This window comes from Pezoporus occidentalis, unplaced genomic scaffold (assembly GCF_034315485.1).
Source record: "Pezoporus occidentalis ecotype Australia unplaced genomic scaffold, CSIRO_AGI_Poc_V1 ctg19, whole genome shotgun sequence".
NCBI classification, from domain to species: Eukaryota; Metazoa; Chordata; class Aves; order Psittaciformes; family Psittacidae; genus Pezoporus; species Pezoporus occidentalis.
The window spans coordinates 7657142-7684618 of record NW_026913748.1 but is presented as its reverse complement, the minus strand read 5'-3'; the positions used below and the strand labels follow the sequence as shown (position 1 = coordinate 7684618).

Genomic DNA, 27477 nt, shown 5'->3' with positions numbered 1-27477 from the left:
TATTATATGCCTCAGAGCGTCAAATTTTGGCCAAGAAGAATAAATTCATTTCTGAATGATTACTGAGGTAATGAAGAGGTAATGAAAGTTATGAAGACACCAGCATAAAAATCAAAATAACCTGATTTGGGAAAACTCTGAGCAGGTCACCTTCGTGACTCCTTCAAGCCCGGATGCCTCAGTATCATGGGTATAACTTTATATAAATAAGGTTGTACTTTTTTTTCTTCAATGTCCTGGCGACAACAGGGAATAGTGCTTACTCCCCAAAAGATCATGAGCATCTGATACATATCTTGCTTTACTCTGTAGGCACAAGTTTCCCATGTCCAACCTTCTTACTAAAATATATGTTACTGTTCTGATCATCTCATGGATTTTGGTTGTTTCGTACGAAGGGTGATCTCTGGGGAAATGTTTCCTGTCTTCTCTTCCAAAATCAAACTAGGAAAATGCCCATTTCTGTAACGAAAACTAAAAGTACAGGCAGTGCCCATGAACTGTGTAACTGTCTACAGGTTCCAAGTCTGACATTTCCAAAGTGCACAACCTGCAATGATAAACGTTTCTGATAGGTATTTCTGACGTATTACACAGGCTGTACTGGTCAAAGAGAAGAAGGAAGAGGAATATTCAATGAAGGTAATGAAATGTAGAGAATCACTGCTTTCTTCAAGCCTTTCCATCTTCAGGATTTCTAATAAGACGAGAGGGATGGTGAATTCTCACTGTGCACAAACAACCTTCTCAACTCCAGAACATAAGAATAAGAGATAATTCCCTCATAAGAAATGTTTGAAAGCTTAATTCCTGCCTGGCAAAACCAAACACAATTTCACTGATTTCAATGAAGTTACAGATGGCCCACTTACTGTAGAGCAGGGTTGATTTGGCCCTTCTCCCATACAGTAGTACTGCTTTGCCTAGAAACCGTTGCTTTCAAAGTAATTAACCATGTGTAAACTGCCTGCAACACTGAACTGCAATCAAATAAATGGAGACAGATTTAAATTTTAAAACTTATCTCAATAGTGGACTTTAACAGCAAGTATTGACCTTTTTTTTCTGTCAAATACCAGGAACTTATGTTAGTATCACAGACAAGAAACAGGATCTGCAGACCAATAGCAATTATTGTACACGTATTTCTCCCTTTCACAGTTTCCAACAGGCCTTAAACTGGAATCCTGTATAAACCTAGTGAGAGTCTCAGGAAGAACTTGTTCTTACTTATAAGCCGTCTCAGCACTACAGCAGGTGGGAACAGGCTCTCTTGCTAAAAGCACAGAAAGGGAGAGACAGACAGAAGAAAATTGCTTACTGTTTCGAGGCTTCTCCTCATCCATGCCTTCATCTTCGTTTTCTGGGTCAATATCTTCTGCTTGAGTTATCCAGTCTAAGTACCCCTTCAAATCCTCTTCTAGCTGTTGTTTTTCCCGTAACTTCTGGAAATCACCTCGAGCTTTAGCCTTCTCTCTTTCTTTGGAAAACTCCCTAGCAATAGGGAGGAAGGGGCAGGACATAGGCAGAGGGAAGGAACAAATTGAAAAACTGTGTGTTAGATTGATTTCCACTAAAAAGTCTCCACATCCCGTATAGCACACCCAGCTTTCTCTATTCTTTAAAGACAGACACATGAAGGGAGTATCCTTGCTAGATACACATATAAAATCGAGTGTCCACATTTTAATCAATGATTAAGGAAAAAGGTATACCTGGTTTTAATCCTTTGATTCTCAACATCTGATTGACAATTCAAACAAAACATGTATGTAGCATTTATGTATGAAACCATATACTTTCTAATATTCTTCACCACTTCATATTCTCCAACAGTTATCCATAAATTTATATATGAATAATGGTTAATTTAATTCAATGATGAACTGCCTGACAATAATCTGACATCTGGAGAGTGATACGGTGGCTCAAATTTTTAGCCAGGTTTCAATCTGTCTTTCACTTTTATATGTAATCACAACTAAATTGGGCTAATTGTAAATGTAATTAACAGTACTCACAATTCTGTACACATTTAATTACGTGCAATTTTAACCACAGTCCTGAATAATACGTTTAAGAACTCAGACCTCAATGTTTTATTGCAGACTTTCAGTATTCAGGGCTGCTATCTGACATGAAACATATTTTTCAAATATCAACCTGGGTAGGCAAATGTGGTAACTTATGGGTAGACAAAACTAATAGATTCTACCAGAAAGTGAACAAGGGTAGACTTTGATAGTTTTATGAAAGACCACTACTGGGAATATAGCTTAATACACAAAGTATAAGAACAAGAATTTCATATTGCTTAGTTATGAACCTGGCTGCTTGCTTTGTCTTCTTTTTGGCTGTGGTGCTGTTTCTTCTTCTGTTTCAGAGACACCCATACTGCATTATTCTTTTTTCTAGAAATGCTGACCTACCTCTCTTTAGAGACTCTCCTGTGGTTCTAAACCAGGTTTTCACGCTTGTATTTTAAAAAGTAAGCTCAATGATTGTGAAAAGTGCTGGACCAAAAGTACTTAAGCCTTAAGTCTTGTATCTGCTGAAGCAGATCACTACATAAGGCACACACAGCAGATAACATGGCCTGCTGTTTCTAGAAATGAGAGATAAAGACATTTTTTCCAATGCATTATCCATTGCAATTGCTGATGACTGTCAGCAACAAATGAATAAAAAACCAAAAATGTTCACCTATATTTTTCTTAGGTTTGCTCCTGCAAAAACAAATAGAAAATGTAACAATTACTTTGGTGGAATAATATTAGGATGATGAAAATCTTACCCAAAATGTTAATGAGTGCCATGTGAAGTGTCCTCAAGCAACTGAGATAGACATGATTTTCTAACAGTGATGGTGAAGTACTTCCCTCCTGTCTGGTCTAAAACCCACTGAAAGATTTCCATTGACGTCACAGGCTTTGGATCATGCTTTCAACATTATGAGTTGTGCACAAAACCAGCAGTGCAGCAGAACAAAAGTAGAATGATTCCTTCACTGCAAGCCAAAGAATGTGACAAATATATCTATATTATACCTATGTGACCTTCACCTCTGTCACGCTGCTGAGAGGTCAGCCCATCCCCATGGGACTGCAATAATGAAGGTGGAAATGAAGAGGAGAATTGTTGGATCACAGTCAACCCTGGGACCAAACTTAGCCACAAGGCAGACTCAGTTATTGCAAGCATGGCAAGGATGAAAAAAAATAATCAAATTCTCTCATGCTGGGAGTGATATTTTACTACTTAAAATCTAGACCAAACAACCCCTTAAAAATAAGACCAGGTTGGAAGGGATTGTGAGCAACCTGGTCTAGGTAAAGGTGTCCCTGCCCATAGCAGGGGTTGGAACTGGATATCTTTCAGGTCCCTTCCAACCCAAACCATTCTGTGATCCTAAGCTTTTAGAAATAATAATAAAAACTGTATAAAGAATTTTAGAAAAATTCAATCAACAGCAGTTATATTTTCTGCTTCAGTAACATCTTTCCTCTGGGTCTGACACAGTGCCATATCCAAATTAACGAATTAACTCTAAAAAAAGGACTGGAAAAAAGTTTATATTACTAAGCCTATCTGATAAATCAAATCCCAATATTTCAGTTGTTGACTCCTAAACTGGTATTTCACAGCCTAAGAAAAATGAATCCAATTTTGAAAGGGGCTGAGCTTTCAGCTACAAGTGAGAACCATTTATATTTGCATGGTTATAACTTGGAATGGGCTGTTGTAGAAACAAAAGTGGAAAACATCATGGAACAGCCCAAGTTACAGAAACTGAAATTTCTGCGCACTGAAGCGGATTGTTTGTCAGATGCACCTAAGCTGCACGCCTGTCTGGGTCTTTTCAGTCCCCACTTACTGTCTCTCTCAAATGGGACTCAGGCTGGGGAGAGAGCTGACTAAACCAATTGGAGATTTTAACATGATGTCTTTACATTGACCATCTACATAAGAGTGAATTTGTTACACAGCTTTTTAATGGCACAACTGAACATACTGTGATACTGTGATTGCCTAGTCTAAACAATGTGCAATTGCATGTTTCTTTCCTTTGTACAATGTATGATACTCCATGGATGACCCTCCAAAGAAAACTTATTTAAATTACTTTAATTTCTATGCTTTACTAACATTAAATCATTGAGAACAATTGTCTCAGGAAATCGCTAATGCAATTCAAACCACTTCCCATGTGGAATGCCAGCCTGTACTCTGACAAATGCTGTTCATGATCAAGAATTACTATCAGTAGTAATTTACCATCCCATGTGAAATGAGCTGGTGACCTCAGTCCAGTTCCTACTGCAGGCAGGTGTGCACATTTCCTTTGCCACCATCACAGTTGGCAATAAATGATCATTGTTTGCAGTTTCAGCAGGGAGGCCAAGGACCAAGTAAGCTTTCTGATGGAAGTGCCATCTTGAGTCTGGAGGTGACATTCTCAAAAAAGATTGCACTATGATGTCAGGATTACGTTGACAAAAGGCTTGTAGAAATACTGAGCAATCTGTCTTTTTTTTCAGTGAACAAGAGAACATCAGTTTAAGTGTCAGTGAATCTGGTTGTTTTTACCAGAATTCAGTTTGCTTCATTTCTCCCAGAAATTATAACATACATCTGCCAGAGAGAATACCAAAAAGCAGAGCATTCTGGAGACATGTTTTCTCTGTGTGAGGTTAGAGTGGGTCAATATCATAAATCTAAACACCCAGCTCTTTATACTGTTCTGTTCCAGAAGACAATTTCTCTTGCCCATCCTAATGATTGAATGTAAGTAACTCTTATCTATATCTGATCTCAGTATGATGTCTCACATTTAGAGGAATGAAAGAAAGTGAGCAAACCAGCAGAACTGTAGCAGTTCAAAACTCTTACTTACTAATAAAGGTGTAGTACAAGACCTAAAGCCTCATCCACCCTGAGAAGTACACCAAGGCATGGGAAGGGTTGGAAGAGAGGACAGAAGACTAGGGAAAAGTCCTGAAATGTCACAAAAAAAAAAAAAAAAATGCTCCAGAAGGAGCTAAAACCATATCCAGCTTCCCATCCACTCTGACCTCTTCCTTGGCACTAAGAGCATCAAAAGCAGCCAACTGGGTTTTCCAGGATCCTCTCAAACCAGAATAAAAGGCTGTTCTCCAGCCCTTCATTTGCCTTAGGCAACTGCTTATTTGGCCTGTGTCCTGGGATTTGGATCACTGCTAGACAAAATATAGAAGAAATGTGAATCTATACGCTTAGGTGTGCAGCCATTATTTTTCCTCAGTAATTGACTGAAACAGACAACACACGTGATCAAGAGACCTCTAAGAAGGGCTTCACTGCTCATAGCAATGATGTGGAATCCTTTTGCCTGGGCTTGGGGAGGTCTACTGTGTGATTTGCTGACTGGATATTTCCTTTGGAACACATGCATTTTATATTATGCTCAGTCAAGAGAGGAAGAGCTCCATACATGAATACTTTGTCATACTATTTAGCTTAGCATGTGTGACTGGTAAATTTAGCAGAAGGACCATGAACGGATGACATACCTGAGGAAAAACAAATTACAAATGAGTTCAAATGAGTTCTTTAAGCAGAGCAGAACTCAGCATGTGATTTCTCAGGTTCAATCAAGGTGTCTTTGTGAGTACAATTAATTACACTTACGTATTCAGACGTGATTACAAAAACTAAGCTAATCTGTCATTGACGAAGTCTACATGACATGCTTGGTGAGGTTCCTGAAATAGATAAATAGGAAGAAATCAGAGATGCCCAGAATAGATAAAAAAAAGATGCCCGAGAATACTGCTTTCTATCTAACATAGGACAGGTGGATCAGCTAATAGCAATCTGATCTACTGGGTCAGACTAACAGCAATAGCGAGTTTAAAAAAAAGCTGAACCTGCAAAGTGAACACACTTCACAACTCAGCAGAATTTAGAACTCCTTTAGAAAATTAATTGTTTAAGAACTGCTTATTTAGCCCAAAGAAAATTTAGAACATTTCTCCCATAATTTCTGTGGTTTTTTTTCATGGATGCAAACTCTTTTTACTTTTTCTCCAGTTGGGAAAAAATTTTACAGAAACAGTGCAGCTGTCATAACACTGTGAACACAGCCAGAAAAGAGTGACTCACATCTTAAACAAGGTGAATTTCATCTTTGATTTCAGTTCTCTCTACAGATTGTTTCCATCTTTTACCACTAACTGCGGTGGTCTACCTGCAGTATGTCAGGAGGTGGAAGATCCAGGCCCCAAAACACTTTCTTGAGTTGAAAAACAAGAGAGAGAAAATTCAGTTTTCAATTACGTACAGAGACAAATCCAAGGGTAGGTAAATTGAATTAGTAGTGCTCCAACAGCATGCACTCCTCAGGGCTGGGCTCACAGGCACTGTTTATCCAATCAGATACTATATAATCTTCAACCACTGTCTTATATGGTTTTTGAGTGCACCTCTGATGCAACAGATCATTTTCCCTCTGTCAGCTGGTTATCATCCTCCACTTCTGCTGGCATCCTTACCTGCTGATCAGAGAATCCACTGGGAGAAATGCTTTAAAATTGTACCCAGAGTATCACTCTCCAGACTATCCAAAACCAGACTATTGCCTGACACTTCATTACTAGGTTGGTTTTTTTCCCCACTCCCATTACTGCTTGGAAACCCTTCTCTTCACAGCAGCTGTCTTAGCAATGAAGATAGTAGTAATACCTCTTGTAGATCTGCTATTACCTGTCTCTTTGGAGGATGGCCAATAGTGGATCATCTTCTCCAGTCCCACTACTGCCCTTCTTATGCTGTTGGCCCAAGTACTGAGGATATAATTTTTGTGAGGCATCAAGTCCTCTCTTGCTCAGACATCATTTTCCCTCTCTTATGATCAAAAGACAAGGGATTTATGGGCTGCCCACTCAGGCAGCAGGTACAGGCTCTGACCAAATTCATTTAGAACTCATTAAAGGAGGCAGGATGTTGGAAACAAAGAAGAAGAGGATGCATAAAAGTCCTCATACCATATTTATCTATGTACATGGAATGCCTGTAGACACCCAGTCATACCCAAATATGGAATTAGATGCCTAATTCTAGGAGATAGTTTTATAAAAATCTTGTGAGGGATGTTTTCTGGCTTGATTCCTGTCATTTATGTGGCTCCCCAGGGGTGGTAAAGTTTGTAATTACTGGGGAAAATATCAATTGTTTTTAATCAAAACTACTAAAATGTTGGTTTGCAGTGAGGGTTATACTGCAGAATTGAAATACAGCTAAGTGACTAGATGTCTTAGGAATGCTTAAGCAGTAGAAGGCCTTCTCCTGCTTCTCTGTTCATCCTTAGAACAGGTCAGAGGGAAATGATCTTTTCTCCCTGCATCACGATAGGCTTGTAACTGCACAATGGAGAAGATGTGCTTAATTGAAGAAGTGTGTCAAAGACACACTCCAGAGAAAACAGTCTCCCATTAGGCTGTGCTTTAAGCACTAAGCAATGTGAACATTCCTCATGTGAGAAGATATAACTTGGCAGGAATCTCATCCCACAAATGCAAAGGGATTTGTCTCATGCTCTCATTCCTTCTTCAGTCCCACTGACCTTCCAGAAATTTTACTATAATCCCCTTCTTTGGTGAATGCTGTGCTTCACCTGCAGGGGAGCATAGATTTGTCCTCTTCCCACAAAATACAGGTAGAGGTTTTAGGTAGAGGAGCATGTTACAGGCAAAGAGTTGTCTTGTATCCCTTCAATTTAGTCAAAAGACTCCTTCCATGCCAGTAGGAATGCTGTATTTTGCTACTGGTGCAGCAGTACCCTAGGCTTTCTATTAAGGTTCCTGAGATCGACCCACCACTGCCCCTTGTTCTGGTAATCAGAGAGTTGGAATAGAAATACAAATTTAAAAAAATAAACAATAATAAAATGTTTTCCTCGTACTGCTTACCCGCTAAGTACACCGAGAACCAAGTTAAGTACAAAAAATGACCCTATGATGATTAGTGTAACAAAATAGATCCAGGGCCAGTCCCTTCCTATGGCATCATTGACCTGGAAGAGTGGAATGATAATTAGTGAGACAAGCTCAGATTCTGAGCACTGCAAGGCTCCAGCCAAAGAGATCCCAAGTCACCAGCAGTTAAGATTTTTAATAACCAGTTTTCTGGAAGTTTATGACAGGTTGATATTAAAGTGATTTTGAATGCCCTGAGATTGAATTTCTTTGCCAGAGAATAACACCTCTTTTTTTACCTGTATTGTTATTTGTAATGTTTGAACATTTTGTCAAAGTACTTGAGAGCTGATGTGAAGCTTCCTTGGATTCAGATTTTTAATCCCCCTGAAAGAATCCTGGTGACAGGGAAGAGCCCTTATTATGGAGTCTTGCCCTGTAGCATTGGAAAAAGGACACCAAAACTGTCAGCTTACCCGCTCAACACACCAAGAACCAGATTTAGAACGAAAAAGGATCCAAAGATGACCAGACTGACAAAATACACCCATGGTAACTCATAGCCCATAGCGTCCTGCATCTGGAAAGATGAAGGAAAGTTAGAAGACAGAGAGGGAAAGCAGAAATGATTAGGCAAAGGAACAGAGGGAAAGGTTTGTAAACAGAGCCTGTGGTTGGTTTACACATAATCATAGAATGAGTTTCTGTATGTTCTCTCTGATGTGAGGCCTCCTTTGATTGCATTTTTCCTCTAGCTGTTTCCTTAGAGGCAGTGATTAATAAAGGCTGAGATATAACCACGTGCCATACTGGCACTTTTTTAGATGTATAGACTGTCACTTTCTGGAGTTTTCTTACAACACCACAAGGGTCCATCTGATGATTCCTAAACTTCTAACCACTGCACATTCATACGCTATTTGCTGCCAGTGAAACTACTGCTAGGTTTTGGTAAGCATGGCCACAGCATGTTGTCAGATCATGTTTACTCCCCATGTACCTCAGAGAGAGCATGTGGTAACTGTGGGCAAATTTCCCAATTGCTAATCTTCACAGTTTACCACTGAGGGCAGTAGTTGTATGCTTTTGAGGAAGCACCTTTCAAGGTTCACTGTATTCTAACCTGGTCAAGCGTTTTCTAAAGCCTTCTCACATTCTAAAGCCTTCTCACAACCTTTCTTTTTCATCTTAAAGGATGAATATTTCCTTCAAAATTTGATTCCTACACAACTGAAATACTCAAAGAAATTGAGACTGTAAACTGAATCACAAGAGCGTAGGTCTGGCTTTTACAGTACTACAAGCACCTGCAAACGAATCGGGCAGATTACTGCTTTAGCGCCTGAATCTGTACTATGTGTAGAGCAACTCTATCACATAATAAGATACTGCATATATTCTAAAAGTATCTGCACATAAACACAATTTAACTTGAAGTCTTCTTCAAAGTTCAACATTTTGGAAAATTGCTAGATACCTTAATAGACTCTCACTTTTGTGATGATATCAAAATATCAGTCCTTTCTTCCCTACTTTTCATAAGCACTCATCTCCTGAGCCAGACATAGCATTATTAAAGAAACAGATGGTGGTTAACATTTTCAGGAGCACTAAAATGATTGATAAACATAAATTGCAGACTTGCAAGTACCTAAATGCATAAAGCATCCTAGTTCCTTTGTCTTCCATGCTTTTGAAAACTTTATCTTATGTTGTCCTCTCCTCTGCAACCTAAGCATTTGTTGTGATCACAGAAGAAATATTCTTCCATACAAGGGCACTGAGACACACTTCAGGGGAAGTGATCTGACTCAAGATGCGTAACAAGTCAGGAAGGTAATTTCAGACCTTCAATAAGACAAGGCAGGAGAATAACACTAATATAAGGAGTTCTTTGTGGATGAAAGCCCATTATCCATTTTTGTTTCAAAGTACACTCACTAAAGTCCTTGTCTGGCAAGAGTCCACAGTCAGTGGGCTGATCCAGAACTCTATCTCAGGGCTCCTTAGCTGCAACTGAAGTAGAGTCATTAAAAAATAAACTAAAAATCTGACTGTGTGAAAACAGTTCATCAGGTCTTTCCTCACAGGATTAATATGATTGGTGGTCAGAAGAAAGTACCTGAGCATCTAACGTTCCCTAAGCATATTAACTAGCTTCCCTTTTAACAGTTTTGTTCAGTTAGTTTACAAATAATACTGAATATTCTTTATGTTTGCAAACCACACTTCATCCCACATGACCAAAAAGTAGATACCTCTGGTGTGAAACACATCAGCGCTTTAGAGAGAACAAAACATTGTGGCATATAAAGATGGAAGCAAACATTCACCTGAAATCACAGTGGAAAAATCAGGCAGGCAAAATGTAACTGCCAAAGCTGGATATAAGTAAACAAATGAGACTTAATATTCTCTCTCTTCTACAAAGAACATGACTATCTATATAAAGCAATCCATACAAACAATGAGTATGGATGATTCTGAAAAACTGCCATAAGAATTTACCAATGCAGGCACGATGATGACTCCACTTCCCTCTAATTATGATAGATGGTGATAAAAAAGCCTCATCTATCTGGCATTTATCTTTAGGCAGTTTTTTTCTTTTTGTCAGCTGGGAAAGTTAGCTGGAAAAATAAAACTTAAAGCTGTGGTACAAATGAATCCTAAATAGCAAACACCAGGGTGCTGGGTACAGAATTCAGGTGCATGTCAGGGTGCCTTCTGTGCTACTCTGGCATGAAGAAGTTTCCAGATGGCAAGAAGCTTCCATTGTGGCCTGGTAAAGTATAGAATCAGCATATAGTGTACTCTGGTTATTCCCAATGCCTGCACAATTGCATAACAATTGCACCAGCCAGTATTAGCACAAATGAATCCTGAAAAATAGACCTTCATTCTGGTACAGCAGAGTATTTGGGACTTCTCAGACTGAACATTTAGGAGGTTAGCTTTTCATCTCCTTTTTATTGCCCAGTTGTATATGTAACAGTGGAGCTGAGAGGCAGAGACAGTGATAGCTTCTCAAGTGTGGAGAAACCATCAGTATGTGGCACTCTGTCTCTCTATTGCTGTACTCCCTATGTTTGGTGCTCTCATGTCTCATTTTCTTTAGTAGAAGTTGAGATTATTCTATACATTGTGGGACTGAGCCACAGATGACAGAAATGTGTGTTATATGTTGATATAACATAAGGTATTTAGTAAACAATATTTACCCCCCCCCCCTTTGGTAAAGAAATTATACTCTTTGAGCTTACTATTTGCTCTTGAAAAACATCTGCAGGAGAAATGCAGAAATACAGGCTGCTTGGCAGAAGTTTGGGGTTGAGGGGAAGAGACAGACTTACTCAGAACAGTAACAGCAACATATCAACATTTAAGAAACATAGAATTCTTGTCTGAGATTGCATCCTTCCAAATACCTGGAAATGTTTCCTCCAGAATGAACGTATCCTAGAAGCCCAGGAAGGTCTGTTCTCAACAGCCCAATGCTCCCATGCAGTTATCAGTAAAAACCTTGCACCTGTGTTCAAATGAAACTGCATCCTGGAAACTTCTCATAATTCTGCTAATATGTAGCTATTAATCATGTGTGTATGAATACACATCTTGTTGACTGCAGCTGGAGGCTTTCTTGTCAAGTGTAACTTTGGTGGCAGAGCTGTTTTTATCTATTTATGCTGCTGAAGTGGAGAAACTGCAGAAGGTCATGACAAGATCAGAAGGAGTTTTACCATTTGTACACTACTGACTGCAGAAAATAAGGTCTGCAGAATGTTTTTTGCACTGTTGTCTACAGTGAACAGAAAATGGTTTGTTATAGGTTACCTCTCTAGGAAGGACAGTACAACTCAGGACACACAGCTCATCTCCCTGGTCACTGAGTGCATTTCTTCTCCCTGTTTACTATTAACCATATGAACCTCTATAGACAAGGTGTATTATCTTCTAAATTTGTAATTCTGAACAAAGACTGTCAGCCAGCGTAGGTCTAAATTATAATATTCTAGCTACAGTAGTCAAGGTGATTGCAGCCTGATTAAGCACATATAGTACAATTCTTAGGTCAGCTGGAAGCACAGCATTGGTGGGAATCTGCAAATTGCCATTTAAAGAAATAATTCTGCTTTCTGAGTCAAACTGCCTGACCTTACACAGTTCACATCTTAACACTCACACCTCACTACTCTCAAGAGTGAGAAAATTGGTACATTTCTAAACATTAAAGCATTGTCCGTCAGAAAACTCGGAGATAATGATTTCAGTTCCTTTCTCATGATTTGCTACATACCTTCCCTGCCACCATGGGGACATCATTTTGACTCACCATGCTTCAGCTTTCCAATCTGCAAAGTGGGATACAACCTTGCTTCACTAGGTCAAAGAAACCACTCGTCATCATGACTAAAAGAGGGTATTTCAGTGTATTTGAGGTCCGATGGACCTTGTGTACTGGGGAAGAGCTTTACCTTTGCCAATAATCCTTAACTGCTACCATGACTATGGCATTTCAACATCCAGTAGAAGGCTTATCTTTCAATGATACAAATAATCTCCTAGAAATAACACCAGGATTTTTAATTATGAAGTTGGCTGATCACAATTAGAACCAGTAGTTTCAGTAGGGGCCAAGGAATGAGTCTGTTTATAAATAGACTTTTGTGCCTACCCCTTCTGGTTCTTCAGAAGACACAGGTGAAAGTCATATTGATAAAGCCACAGGAGACATGCCTGCTTTACTTGTTTACAAGTTTGGGTTTTGTTTTCCCCCAGGAATAGTAGTCTGGCACATTTTGTAAGTATCGCATTCACTACACAGGCATCATACTTCAGATCAAATATCAGAGGCATATCATCTATTAAAATCATGGCTGAGCATCACCCAGCATGTAGTGGAGGTCTTTCAGTCACTTAATGGGAGGGGTAGACACAATTCACTCAATTCTGCAGACTTTACAGTTCACACACCCACACCCTGACACTTTTTACCAAATGTTTTTCATAAATAACTGAAAGTTACAGGAAAAGTTTAATGCACCACAAAAGAGCAGTTGTCACTGGAAACCAGCAACCTGAAAAGTTTGTCTTGTTTAGTGCACACTACTGGAGAGCTGCAGCATCATGGCAACTAAGTTAGCTAGGACACCAGGGCTACAGTCTTATTTCATGTATAAATTGCTAATTGATTTGTAATGAATATAGAATGTCATGATAGTGTTTTTCAAATGTAGGTCAATGTAGGCTTCAAGTATTCTATAATGAAGTATATAACCTTTCACAGAGTAACAATAATTGAGAGGAGAGTACTCAATAAAATTAAAGGACAGTAAATTTGGAAATCTTGTGTAGAAATGCTATTTTATGCAGCCTATCTGAGGAATTTGCTGCCTCAGGAAATGATCCAGCCAAATGTAACAGCTATGGCCAATAGCAAGATCTCTAGTTTAAATGAAATCTTTCTTGTAACAATATAAAATTGGAGAATATCGGGAGCCGGAGATATTAGAAAGAAAACGTAAAAATTGCCACTGAATATATCTTCCTGCTTGAAGCCTTCATTTTGAAAATCATCTTTTTCAGGAAAAGTACCTTCATAACTTTAAGGATGTGTAGGAGTGATTTCCTCAGCTTAGATCAAAGATTTAATGGTAGCCTTGCAGGAATGGCTCCATGGATACATAAAGGGCCATGCATATACTAATGTGAGATTTAGATATTTATCACTGCTGAATTACAAAGTAAAGAGGTTTGGATTAAAACATAAATTTTCCTTTTCCATTCCCTCGTTCCTTCTCTTCCCATGAATATCTGGGTGAATGCATTTCATTCACACATATGCTCATGGAACTACCATGTTAAACTCAGCTTAACACTACAAGCATTTTTTATAGAATGGGAGACTGTTTTGCATTGTGAGGGAAAAATGCTTTCCTCACAACTTTTTAGTCAGAACTCGGGTACAAAACCAACTGAAATAAACAGAGGATCATAGAATCATAAAATCATAGACTAGTTAGGGTTGGAAAGCAACCCTTCTATTGTTTCTTTCATTTCCATTATATCTTTATGATGCTTTCATGATAAACGCTTTGTTTCTGAAACTTTACAGATTGACTAAAATGCTTTGCATTCATACAAGTCAGTGAACAAAACAGATCTCATAAAATCAGCGTAACACTTCAGGAGTAACTAAGATGGGGTGAATTTCCCAGAAGGTGCCTGGATAAATTTGTCCAGTGAAAAGATTTGAAAGATTTCTTTTTCTGCCTTTCCTCATGCTAGATATATTACAACAGCAGAAACAGCTGATGAGCAAAATATTCATCCCGAATGAGAAAAAGGATATTGCTGGCAGTTCCCAAGAACAACTGTAACTGGCAATAGCATGATATTTGAGGCTAACCTACAAACAAAAAATAAACTGTTCAATCAAACATTCTCCTCTGGTCAATTTCTCAACTGCACAGCTGATTTGGGCTTAAGAACACCTTGGCTTTGCAGTACTTGCAGTCTTTGCCTTGAAAGCTTTTGCTAGTAGCCAGAGTAGGCAAAGGATTTGTGATGTGATGGTTTGACTCCTTGTTTTCTCTCAACTTCTCCATAGAGATATAAGACATCTGAGACTGCCTTTTTAACAGTTATGCTCTTAAATAACCCATAGGTAGGTAATTGGACTATTAGTACTGTGACACAAACTAACCCCTAAATATGCAAAAAATTTAGTATTGTTGGTTAGCCAAACAAATCCAGCAAATTGTTTTTTTTTCTCTGATCTCTAAACAGTACGCTTCTTATGTTATACTGGTTTCTTTTTAATGTAATACTTGCGATAAATATATTAATTATGTATTTTGCAACTTATTGTAAGCCTCACTGTTCTTAATATTGGTTTTAACAAGGAAATTACTCATTGTTATTCACAATTTCTAGTTTATTCACAGAACTACAAATGCTTAAAAGAAGCCCAGAAAGATTTCAGTGAGGTGTAACAGAACTAAAGCTACAGCAAGAAGGGATACAGTACTAAAATAGACTTTCTATGTATGTTAGGCTCCATAAGCACTTTTTCCAACCATAGGGCAAACTATGGGATTTCTTCTTTAGCACCAAAATCCTGCACATCCTGAATCTGCTGATTTGTTTGGAGCCTGAACAGTGTGAGGATGCTGCATCTCATGTCAATAAAGACATGAAAAAAGCACATTTTCACTTGAGAAATTCCTGTCTGGTTTCCACATACACCTCAAGTAAGTCTATACACAGCATGTATCCATCTGACTTCATTCACAGAAGGAGAAATAAAAGAATTCTGTTTCTTATTACCCATTGTATATCCTTAAAAAGCTGGATTTAGACTTAGTGCATTATTACCCTAAGGATGAAGATTCCGCTTTGCAGATCCTTCAATATTTAAAATCTAATTAGCTGTCTTTGCTTGGTTGGTTTTTAATCCAGTACTCATGTATGTGCAAAATTTAAGGCATATGAATAACTTCATTGAAGTTAATGGTCAATAATTCCATTGAAGTCAATTGTTATTATTACCAGCAGAAATGAAGTGATATGCGTAAGTGCTTTACTTGAATGGGATAGGGCACAGGACTGGGAGAAATATATGATAAGGAGTTCATTTTATGAAATTCCTTGGGAAAAAAATCACAAGTTTAATGTACATGGTGCTAAAAAATTAAAAAAAGATTTAAACATTTCAGTCTAGACATCCTATTGCATCATCAGAAGTATCATCATTTCTCTTATCAACCTGAAATATTCTCTCAGCCTTCCTGAGTCTTTAACACAGGTGATAAGGAGTGGGAATTTAAGGTCTCAGAGCTGACTCAAGGTGAAAGAACAGAGATGGGATAAAAAAAATACAAAACTGCAAACCTTGTAATAATCAAAAATAGAAAACCTAAAATAAAACAAACTTACTTTTACGGACTTAAGAACAATGGGATAAAATTGCTTCTGAATGGCTTAAAACATAAGCAAAGGACTCCAGATGCCTTTGCTATTCTGGGTAGAATTCCTTTCTAAGCATCAATATCCTAATAGTGTTAAATTTGACTCCAAGACACAGTTGCTCCTCATTACTGTTCTGCAATACTCTACGTTTTGTAGCTGGCACCATCAGATGGATGAAAAGGAGAGACTGGAGAGTTCATCCCAGCTTCAGTCTGAACTGATGACATTCAAAGAAAGGAGCAGCACTTGATCAGTTGCTCCTGTTAAAAACTGTTTGACAATTACATTTCTTTTGTTTTGAACTACTGAAGGAGAAGGAAAATTTTAAGATTGCTCTCTCCAAGCACTTATTTTTAGGTATCTTCTTACTGTGTTACCTCAGTTATGGAATTTTATAAATTCCATATGTGCATTCTATATGGATATACAGACATCTATAACCTTTCTTCTTTTCTTTTTTTTTCAGAATTTCCTCAGGAGAAAGGCAAGACAGAGCTGGATGAAGTGCACAGGGCATCATGAACCAGGGCAGAGGATGCTCTAGACACGTTATTCTGCTGTACAGTTACTGTAGGATCAAAGCAAATAGTGTAGGCAAGATTCATCCTACGTAGGCAGTGGGAAGAATAATAAAATTCCTATGTGTACCTTAGTTCCTCAATTGTTCTGTATGCTCTGTAATGATGGAAAGAGCAAATTAAAATTCCACTCTGAGCTAGAAATATTGGCAAATTGTACAGAACTCTCTGCAGGAGCTAAATGGAGCCATTATCTGAGAAAGGACTGCCTTGATGAGGACAACAGAAGCCATCAAGGGAAGAGATTAATTTATGACAGAGAATCCTTGGAAAGAATCAAAGAAACTGCAGCAGTGTGTGTCCAGAAGAGAGAAAAGGGGCAGACAGATTTGAGAAAAATGGGAATCTGCAGAGGTTTCTTCTTCAGCTCTTCTGACAAAGACTATGTTAAATCTGCTGTAGATGTTCTCACCCAAGTACACCTGCTCTGATCCAGGAGAATTGTTTATTCTAGAAAACCTTTGAGCATAGCTATAGCTCATTGCTATGCTGCTTGATCTCTCTGACAAGAAGGTGAAGTCTCCACAACTGACCAAGCTTCCAGCACAGCACAATAGAGAAGACAAGTGAAAGCAATGCTGGCCTCAGCCTCAGAGGTGTAAGAGCACACAGTCCTGCAGAAGATACACCTTGACTGGCTTGGACTTCTTGGGGAGACTGCGTAAAAGCAGGAGCCCTGCAGAAGAGCCCTACCACAGTGCTGCAACCTGTGCAAGAACAAGGTGAGAGTGAAGATGTAGAAGCACTGCCTTACAACCATGTCAGCTGCTTGATAGCAAAATGCAAACATGTAAAATAGCTTTTGATCTTTGATCTTCTCTGAAATTATGCAGTCACAGTGGAATGCCATTGTACTATTATATGAACTCCTTTAAATGAAGAACACAAAAGATACGAAGCAAACCGTATTTGCTTTTTGTTGCATATAATATGCGGGAAGTGTACTGTTACCAGTAGAATTTGCCAAACACATTTCTTTTAACAGCACTGAGTCATATTTTCATCACTCAAATACTGGCCCCACCTTTTCAAGGATATGCACATTTTCTCATCTGGGAAAGACTGTATAAAGTCTGGGGCATAGAAAAAAACCCAAACAAATTTTAACCACCTTTCAGCCCCAAATTACTGGTACGGTATGAGGGCACTGAATCCTTCCACTGTGTTCTTTAGCCCCCTGTACATAATCACTGGAGTCCACAACATTATTTCATTCTTTAGTAAAGTTTTATATTCACATTTCAGTTGTTTTCAGGTTGAGTGCACGTTGTTCTTTGTAGTCAGCTGTTCTTTAACAGATTGAGCTATTACGGGGAATATAAGGTCTTTGTCTGAGAATGGGAATAGAATTAAAACTTGCATCCAAATACCAGCGGGTCAAAATGTCTGTGGCACACAATGATTGAGCTGAACTGTTTTTCCACTGCAAGCTATTTCTGTTGAAAATGCTTACTGATCCCAGACTTCTACAGCACTGCAGCTTGTGCTTGCTGGAGGGACAGGAGGTCAGTATTGACTTGGGTGTGTTTACTACTGTCTTAATTAAATATGTAATTTTAAATGGCCATCACACAAGTTTACTGTACAACTTCAACTAATGGCAGAGGCTAGTAGCATTTCATTTCAAAATAGAGGAAAAAAATTCAACCTCTCCCTTTACTTAAAGAGAACAGCAGTGGTATGGGGTTTTGTTTTCACAAAGCTGCAACTTTTATTAGCACTAGGAATGTTCCAAAGGGATGTGGATTACCATGGCAAATCAACTATCTGAAAAGTGGATTTAGCTGACAAAATCTCAGCATGCTAAATTTTGTTTGTGCAAGTACCTTGGGGAAATTCCTACAGTCAACTTTACTAGGGGCGGGAAAACAGAAATGATCAGGAAGCCATCATTTACACTTCTTCCCATCCCACCTGTACTCTTTGTGCTTTCTTGTGGGACTTACCTATTTTTCTGTGAAAGCTAGAGGGGGCTATGTACATCTGCAACATGTTTGGCAATAAAGGGATTCTGAACTCCTACTGAAAACATTACACAGCAAGAATTCCTTACATCAAAGACAAATTCTGAGCTCAAATAAGCCTCCTGCATTGCCACCTCACTCTCTTTTCTCCAGGTTTAATATGTAAAAGAAAAAAAAAGTAATTCAATATATTTCGATTCAGGTTAGCATAGAACAAGTTACCCAAAAGTGAAATACTGAAATTCATGTATTGCTAAGTGATTCAGAAACTCACATTCTAGAGTGTGCTGGAACTGCTACACTTTGAGGATGTAAGTAATTCTCTTTAAACTATTCCCTTAAAAGTTTGTTGTTGTTGTTGTTTGGTTGGGGTTATTTCCTAGGTCACTCCTAAAGACACTAGGCCCAGACTGAGCAGATCTTCAAGGCTTTCCATAAACACAGCTTGCAGGCTAGTATGCCAGGCCCTTGCTCTTGATCCATTCTGCTTGTTGATACAAGTGGCTGACAGACCATTTTCCCTACCTCTTCCCTCCTCAACATCTAACATCAACAGTGACACTACTTTTGCCTCTAGTTATAGGATATTCATGTCATTGATCCATCTGCAGAGTTCTGCCAAAGTCAGGTCCCTATACAGGTAACAGCACCCATAAAGGTGCTCCATTCTCTCATGTGACTGAGTACATAAGTGAATTAGCCTGTTGGGTGAATTTGCAATTTGCAGAAATGGCATGTAGTGACCTCCAAAAATTATTTGGACTTGTGTGACTTAATCAGGATTTGAATTCAGGCCTCCAGAGTCAAAAGTCAGAGAGCTTTACGTGAGTTTCCTGGTTCCCATGTAAGTGCGTATAGTTTTTTTCCCCTTTTAAAAAGACTTTGAAAGTCATCCAAAAGCCCAAAGGCTATTGAGCCACAGGGCTGATAGTTCTTCCATTATAGCTATTGCAGCAGTTCCATCTCTTACTGCTGCTCAGTTATTTAAAAACCTTTTCATCTTTTAAAGGCTTTAGAAATTCAACTCCAAAAGAATAAAGTGCTGATTCCAAGCATGAAAATATCCCCTAGGATGGTGGGTCTCCAAATCTAAAGATCTAATGTCATCTTAGAATTCTGGGCTATCCCTTCCTGGCTCTGCTTATTTTGTATTTACATTTGCACAGCTGATTATCCAGAAAGGATTTTCTGCTCGTTTTACTGTCCTGCTGTTTTATAACTGCTTCTATTTATCTCAGTGCAGACTGATAGCAAATTCTACCACAAGTCTATTAGAACAGCACTGATTGCTTCATGCACAAGAATATGCAAGCACACACTGTTCATTGATTTACATAGTCAATTAAGTTCTTAAAAATAAAGATCATGAAAAACAGTACTGTAAGCTGTAGATAATCACTACCTTCTTTATTAAGTGGAGGCATGACTGTCAATTCTTGTTTTACACTTGGTCACTATTTAACCCAGTTTCCTTTGTAGCCAGTTCTTGATCTATGATATTTCTAGAAATCAGTTCAACATTTTAGATTATGAATCCGACTTTCATTTGTGAAATCACTCTCAAAATTCTCAAAATGTATGGCATCTAGAACTACACTTTAATCTGATACGCACGTTAGCCACTCACAGATATTGTATGAGCATTAGAAGTTCATTGGAGAAATTACTTTCAAAGATTCTGAATAAGGTACAACTGCACTATAGGCAGACAAGATTCCCCTTCTATTTTCCTTATGAGTTTTATCAGCAACATTGAGTAGGCGAGATCAGCATGATGTCCAGAACTGATTTAATCTAGGTATGTTTTAAAAATCCACAGTATGGATGTTCTGCAGTAAATTTTCCCCTGACTGAGTCCTACTATTAATTTTCTACTTCTGGTCTCTTTAGGGAGATGTGCCCAATGTTGCTTTTAGGCCTCCAATTTAGATGCAGTTCAGAGGATTGGAGTTAGAATGAAACAGTTCTAGAGGAGGCCATGGGTGCAGCTAAATTATACACTTATGATGTATGACCACCCATCATACTGAGTCCTTAAGTCCCACTCAGGCAGTAATTCCACTCAAATCAATGAATAAAGCCAACATTAGTGGACCGATTCTCACTGAAGGCAGGAAAGACTTATTCACAGTAAGATTGGTAAGGGTTTAGTGGCATTGCTCTTTGTCTAGAAAACAAGATGCTGAAAAAAATTAAACTTAAAATAAACATGAGTTTTAAAAAAAGTTCTAAAGCCACCACTTGCATTCTGACCTTGGTTGTATGCCCCTGTCTTTTTCTTTCCAGGGTCTAGATAATGAACCAAAGTCTGTTATTTGTGAATTTGTCTGGAGCATATGGGTCCGAACTTAACAACTCTGAAGACAATTGTTTCAGAAGGCAAAGATCTTCAGTTCTTGAAAAACTGGTAGTAGGGCCCAAAGCAGTGCATTCACAGAGGCACTCAAAATCCCAAGTCATATAGGTTGATTTAGCTCAGTAGTTAATCTTAATTTTATAGCTCTGGGATAGAAGACTAAAGACAAGAAAGGTCTCTGGTGATTAGACAGTAGCAATTAGGAAAAAGTCTAAGAAAGAACAGAAGAAACAATAGAGAAAGGGCAACAGAAAGACAGGGCTATTAAAGAGGTCCTTCCCACGCAGGAGCACTGGGCAGATGGTCTCCATTAACACCTCCCCATAACCAACCCAAAGCAGCTTATTTTTAATGGAGAGTTTCTTTCCATGTAAAGAAAGAGGACTGAGAGGTCCAAAGCTGAGGTCTGAAGGGCTCATGGAAACTTCATTTCACACAATAAATGCTGATTTTGCATTGAACAAATGTTCAGCAGCAGGTTTTCGTGGCAGGTGGCAACCAGCAAGTCACTGCTGTTACTCATTTTCAAGGTAGCAGTACAAGCAACCACAACAGTTGAAAGGCAGTTGTTCATGAGAAAAAAGAAAACAGATTTAGGTCAGCATTTATGCGAATTAAGGGTGGACACTGTTTTTTCAGCGCATTAATGCTGTGGCCCTTCAGTGCTCTGAACTATGGGCCCTCTCCCCTTACCCACCACTGTTACAGATGGAGAAGAAATAGCCTCTGCAATTACAGAGACGGGTTGCTCATACTTGCATGCATATTCTTTGTAAATTTTTCACATCCATACAAAGCCCTGCCAAAAAGATGATTAAAAAACCTCAACCCCACAACAATACAAGCCCAACATTTTCTTGGAGGGGTGGGGGCGGATGGGAATAAACACCATGGAAACATGTAGACAGATATATTCTTAGAATCAGATCATTCTCTTGTGTGGAAAGCCTTACTAATTCAAGCCTAAGTGCTGCAAGAATAAAGGGTTAGAAGGAAAAACACAGCTGGCAAAAAATTGGGGGTTGCAGCTTTGTGTTTAATGTCTTCCACTTTGTGGCAATATCTCTGTATGCCTCACATCATCTTCCTCTTTGGCTGCAACAGACTGTGGGGAGATAAGAAAAGCCCACAAGATATGTCAATGCTGTCAGCAAAATTAATTATATCTGTTGTCCAGTTTGTACTGTTTTGATTTCATGATGGGAATTGTAAGGGTTACTGTAAACTCCCGTCTGAAGCTCATTTAGTGACTCTTGGAAGTATGATCTCTCATTCAGAGACGGAAGGATCTTCCTGAGCAGCCTATTTAACCCACTTCATCTATATATGTTACTCTCTGCTGCCCTTGGGGATGTGATGCTTCTGAATGTTTCACTGATTCAATCTCACTACATTGTGACTCTGCCTTCACTGTGGTGTGCCACACTGTTTTAGACTACCAAAACACCTAATTGCCTAGGGGCTGAGAAGCCCACCAAGGATTGTTTGGTTAAATTTGAGGGAGTCAACTTATCACGTGCCAGCTCAGGCGTCTCTTCCAGGGGCAGATTAGTGCCTTGGATCTCATTCAGACCTGGCTTCAGTCCATCTATAATAATACCACACTCTTTAGTTTACAGTTAAAGCCTTGAGGTAAACTGTCCCTGGAGGCGCTGCATGTTATTTTCAGAGACTCAACCAAGTATTCTGAAGCATGGTCCAAATCACATGGGACAAAGCCAATACTCCACAAATTATGTCAGGCTTATGGCTGCTTATTATTAATAAACATCAAGCACATAAATCATGTAGAATTACTCAGTCCTAGAATTCAAGCTGCAATGGCCAAACCATATGCAGAACAACTCAGGACCAGGTTCTCCACTACCCAGCAACGTGAACAGCCCAATACAACAATGTATGGATGTGTTTTGCACTCGCTTTTTTCTTTTATTTATATAATAGCTTAGATGTAGGGGAGTGGAGAGACCAGGTACATAAAACTGAGGCTGCAGTGGGCAGATTTGCATGCAGTGTCATAAGGCTTCAGCTACAGAAAGCACATTTCACATGAAGGTGAAAGCCTTTCTAGAGACAGGGCACTGTCCAAACTGTATTTAATTCAGAAGCAAAGCGTCCCCTGAAGGACAGAAACAAACTGTTTAAAAATAATTAAAAAGAAGCCCAATTAGGGAAGGTTGAAAGAACTGAATCTACTCAGATTAGAAAAAGATTAAGGGAAGGCAACAAATGTCTACAAATACTTAAACAGGATGTTACAAAATGCACAGGGATTAATTTTCCTCCTTAGTCAACAAGACAATAAGAAATAACAGACTGCAGCAGAGACTGATTACAAAATACAAAATAACTCAATTTGTAACATTTAGATTTGCATCTGCTGCTGAAGTTTCCAAGACTGAGAGGTCTTCAGAAATGGGCCTTGGTGCCTGCACAAGTGAGCGAGCTGCTAATGCCAGATGATCACACATTAAGGAGAGTTTTGAGAATAATAAGCTTGATCTTTCAACCATGCATAGGAAAACCTATGATGTGACATATCATAAGAGGTGCCTATCTACTCAAATGATTCTGTAAACTGAATGCATATAAGATAAAGCCACCTGGCAGGTTTACTGGGACAAAGCAAACCTTGTAAGATTGAGGCAGTGTAGGAGATGTGCTTCTATAAACTCTTAACACTCCCTTCAACAAAGATCAATTTTTCAGCAAAGAGTCAACAAGGTTGTTTTGCATGGATTCTCATCCTGTCCGATATAGTTATTTCACATTAAAATTTTGGCTCCTTGTAAGTAATACCTTACCTGCCACTAGAGCAGTGTCAAACTGTTTTCCTTAACATTTTTCTTTCACATTTCAAAAGATACCAATCTACCTCACAAGTCTTATCTACTGAGTGAGAGGAGATTGGAAAGTATATTGATCTTATTGATGTAAAATCTTTCTAAGGAATAAAAGTTTATTGCTTTCCTGTTTCTCATTATCTTATTGTGAAGATGTGGACCACAGGCTGGGAAATAGTACTCCATGACAGAGGAGACAGGCTTCACTAAAGAGGCAAAAAGCTGAAGGAGGCATGCAGAGAAACATGAAGAAGGAAGCAGGAAACTGAAGATAGAATTTGAAGAGCTACTAAGTGGATTAGGAGTCCAAGGCTTGTGGAATGTCATACAGATTTCTAACTTTTAAACATGCATGTTTAACCTTGCAAAGTATGGCACAAGACAGACTTAGGTTTCATAAGATTGCTAGCATATTTTTCAGGGCAACATGCTGAAATGTGCTAAGCTCCCTCCATTCCCACTGAGAGGAATGCAGAGATCTAGGTACCTTTCAAAAGCTATCTTTCAGAAAACAGGAAGATATAATTGAAAAGCACCTGTAGAAAAGCTCAGACCAAGGGAACTGCTCCATTGTCTAAACATTTCCAGCCAAGTAATTCGGCAGAGAGCTTTATCTGTGGTTCTGCTGAGCTTTACGCTCTTTTCAGGTTTAAGGAGGAAGCAAAGAAAACTCCCTACATACCTTGGTATCTACTCTGAATTGCAGAGGAGCTGAGAACCTGACAGTGTGCTTGAGCTTTGAATGCTCAGCACTTTTAACATTAATTACTTTACATCTTTAAGTTTAAGGAATGACCTCTGAAAGTCATCAACTAAAATTTTCAGCTGCAAAACAGTCTGATTTGCAGATAATGTTTTCTTACACTGTTCTTTGATCTGTGCTTTCCTTTCAGTGTAGAATGGACAACCAACTTTCTATCTCAGGGTGTAGTTGGAGACTGAGGACCTGCGTTTCCAATTTAATCAACTGTGCAGATTTATTTCCTAACAACGCAAGTGTTAATTTCCAGGACCTCAATGTGGATCCAGGAGTTCTCTCAAAGTGTTATCTACTTGAGAAGAAAATAGTCTCCTATCACTACACTCTTATGGAGATGCAGACCCCAGTGGGTTGTCTATGACAAGGCCACTTTTCTTGGCTTAAGAGGTAAAGGCCAGGGAGTAAAGTTATAAATGAGTCAGGCTTCACTAAAGAAACAATGGCTCACACTAAGTTTAAAATAGATTATTTCTATCCTATTCCACTTACTAAAATTTGTCCTTCACTCTCAGAGATTGAAATGTTGCATTTTTTCTATTTACTATCCAGAAATAATCTTACTTTTGATCTAGCTAGCTTAAGTTAGAATGCCTTTTTCATAGACTATAAAACTTATAGTATAAACCACAATTGATCAGGTTTGAAACATCCACATATGAAAATACAGTGTCAATATTCAGAGACTGTTTCTACATATAAATATTAAAGCCACAAGGCTTCTCTTAAGTGTGCCCTATAGTAACTGCCAAAACAACATCTGCCCCCAAAGTGGCACAGACTTCTCTGCAGAAGGAAATACACATTGCATCTCAAATACCTTCTTTACCATATGCCAAGCACTGATCACAGTTGACTTCTATCCACTTTGTCAACATGAAACAGAGGCAAAAGGTCTTATGGGACAACAATACTCTAAGGATTGTTTACAGCAGCTTAACTGAGTATGCCTGTCAGCTCAGTTGTTCAGGTATCTAATTTTGTGTTCCATGGCCTTTAAACATAGGTGATATTTTTTTTTCTTTACAAACTAAATTTCCTTTTCCTCAATTACTGAAATTTTGTCTGCAATGCTAACTCTTTTGTAGTTTTGTCTAGGAATAATGGGAAACCAATGATAAGAAATATTTCTCTTATTTCCAAAGCAAAGGACAGTAGCAATAGGACAAAGGGTAATAGGTTCAAATTAAACCAGAGGAAGTTCAGATTAGATATGAGGAAGAAGTTCTTTACTGTGAGGGCAGTGATACACTGGAATGGGTTGCCCAGGGAAGTGGTAAAAGCTCCATTCCTGGCAGTGTTCAAGGCCAGGTTGGACAGAGCATTGGGCAGCATGGTCTAGTGAGAGGTGTCGCTGCCCATGGCAGGGGGGTTGGGACTAGATGATCTTAAGGTCTTTTCCAACCTTAACTATTCTATGATTTTGTGATTTTATCAAAGCCATAATATAAAAAGCTAACTATATAGATGCCCCTAAAAATAATGACCATCAATCAGTATTAATTTCAGGTCTTTGTTCACCATACTGTCTCTATAGGTAGAAGAACAGATCAGGAAATTCGTGAAAAAAGCTGGCTGAATACCCAACAAAGGCCCACAGCTAAAATCCAGGTTGCTGCAGGGATGCCGTAAAAAATTCAGACCACCTGCAGCAGTCATGATAGAAAATCATTTAACATTGAGTATAAGGTTTTGGCTCCTGGTATTAGGTAACTGATAACCGAGTTCTGAACGATTCACATCCCATCATGCAAATGATGCCTGGATCCAAAAGTGTGGGGATTGGCAGGGGTTTTCATTACATGTGCTTTTGGAGAAAACAGTGACAACTTTTAGTTAGGTTTCATGATACTAAACAGTGTACACTGCCAAAACTCTTTTCATGTTTGTTTCTGCTATCTTTTAGTCTCTTCTGTCTCCCCTGAACTACCTCTAAAACCTCTCAATCACAAGAAGATCGAAGGAATGTGAGTTAAATGTGATAAAAAGACAGGCATATCATATATAGTTATAGTTGAGCTGTGGAGTAGTTTTGCTCAGTTATGTTTCTGACTTAACTTCTGTTCTTCCTTATTATCAGTCTATACCCTCTTTTCAAGTAAAGGCAATTTTTGTGCTCTGAGACCCAGACTCCCCTTGCGGTTTGATCTCTGCCCTTTATCTCAGGCATTAAAAAGAAGCTTGAGTCACAATTCTAATCTAAATTTATGAGGATAAAGAGACAACTTCTAGCTGTTCAACATAGAGACTATCTATTGCAGATAAGCTAAATATTCAAAGGGAAATCTTGTAAACTGTAACTCACTGGTGGGTAGAAGACAGCTTCAGGCTGATGTTTAAGAGAAAAGCTGATGTTGATTAACAGTGCAAGCTGCCTCAGTCCAGATTATCCTTTTGTGTACTTTGGGTCTTCTTGAGTTAAATTCCATCATGCATTGCAGCACATCCTACCATCTTGGAGAATCAAGTGCCATAATATGCCAGTCTTCAAAGTTAGTCAGAGTCTGGGTTAGCCTTACACAGACGGGACTGACTGAGCTGTGTGTGAATTGCTGCAAAAGTTGATGGCAAGAGCTGAATCAAGAAACATGTTTATATCTGGTTTACAGGTGAAGGCTAAATCTGATTTGAACTCCTATAATATAATCGTATTGCCACTGAATTTCCCAACACATCAGGAATTACAAGGTAGAAACTAAAGCTATTGAACCTCCAGAATTAGGGTAAAGGGCAAGATGAGACTGAATTTAGCTTAAAGATAGTACCATGTTTCAGCTAAACATGCAACCATGATTGATAACAATTTAAAATTTTCAAGAATTTATTATAATACTATTGTGATAAAAATCATAATCAGAAGCAGTGCTGGCATGAAAAGGGATTTGTGAGGCCTTTCTTATAAAAACTATGAGCGATCAGAGTAATACCTTTGTAACACTAATGCCATTGGTAGAGCACCCAGTTTCTGTAACAAATACTTCTACATTGGTAATTTGGAGATGTACAAGATATTTCACTCCTGCAGAGAAGGTCTTTACATGACATTCAGCTCAACA

General features: G+C 38.6%; 1 protein-coding gene across 5 annotated transcripts in view; it reads right to left on the bottom strand.

Annotated features, from left to right (window-relative positions):
• Positions 1 to 27477, bottom strand: part of CACNA1C (calcium voltage-gated channel subunit alpha1 C) — a 485857-nt gene that overhangs the window by 139490 nt on the left and 318890 nt on the right. For 4 of the 5 annotated variants that reach the window (XM_062616654.1, XM_062616655.1, XM_062616653.1 and 1 more), the window contains exons 8-9: positions 8429 to 8532; positions 1322 to 1494 (exon numbers count right to left, since the gene is read on the bottom strand). In XM_062616654.1, the coding sequence (XP_062472638.1) occupies positions 1322 to 1494; positions 8429 to 8532 (277 nt within the window). Of the gene's footprint in view, positions 1 to 1321; positions 1495 to 7946; positions 8051 to 8428; positions 8533 to 27477 lie in introns of all 5 variants that reach the window. The other variant, XM_062616658.1, reaches the window with a different exon arrangement.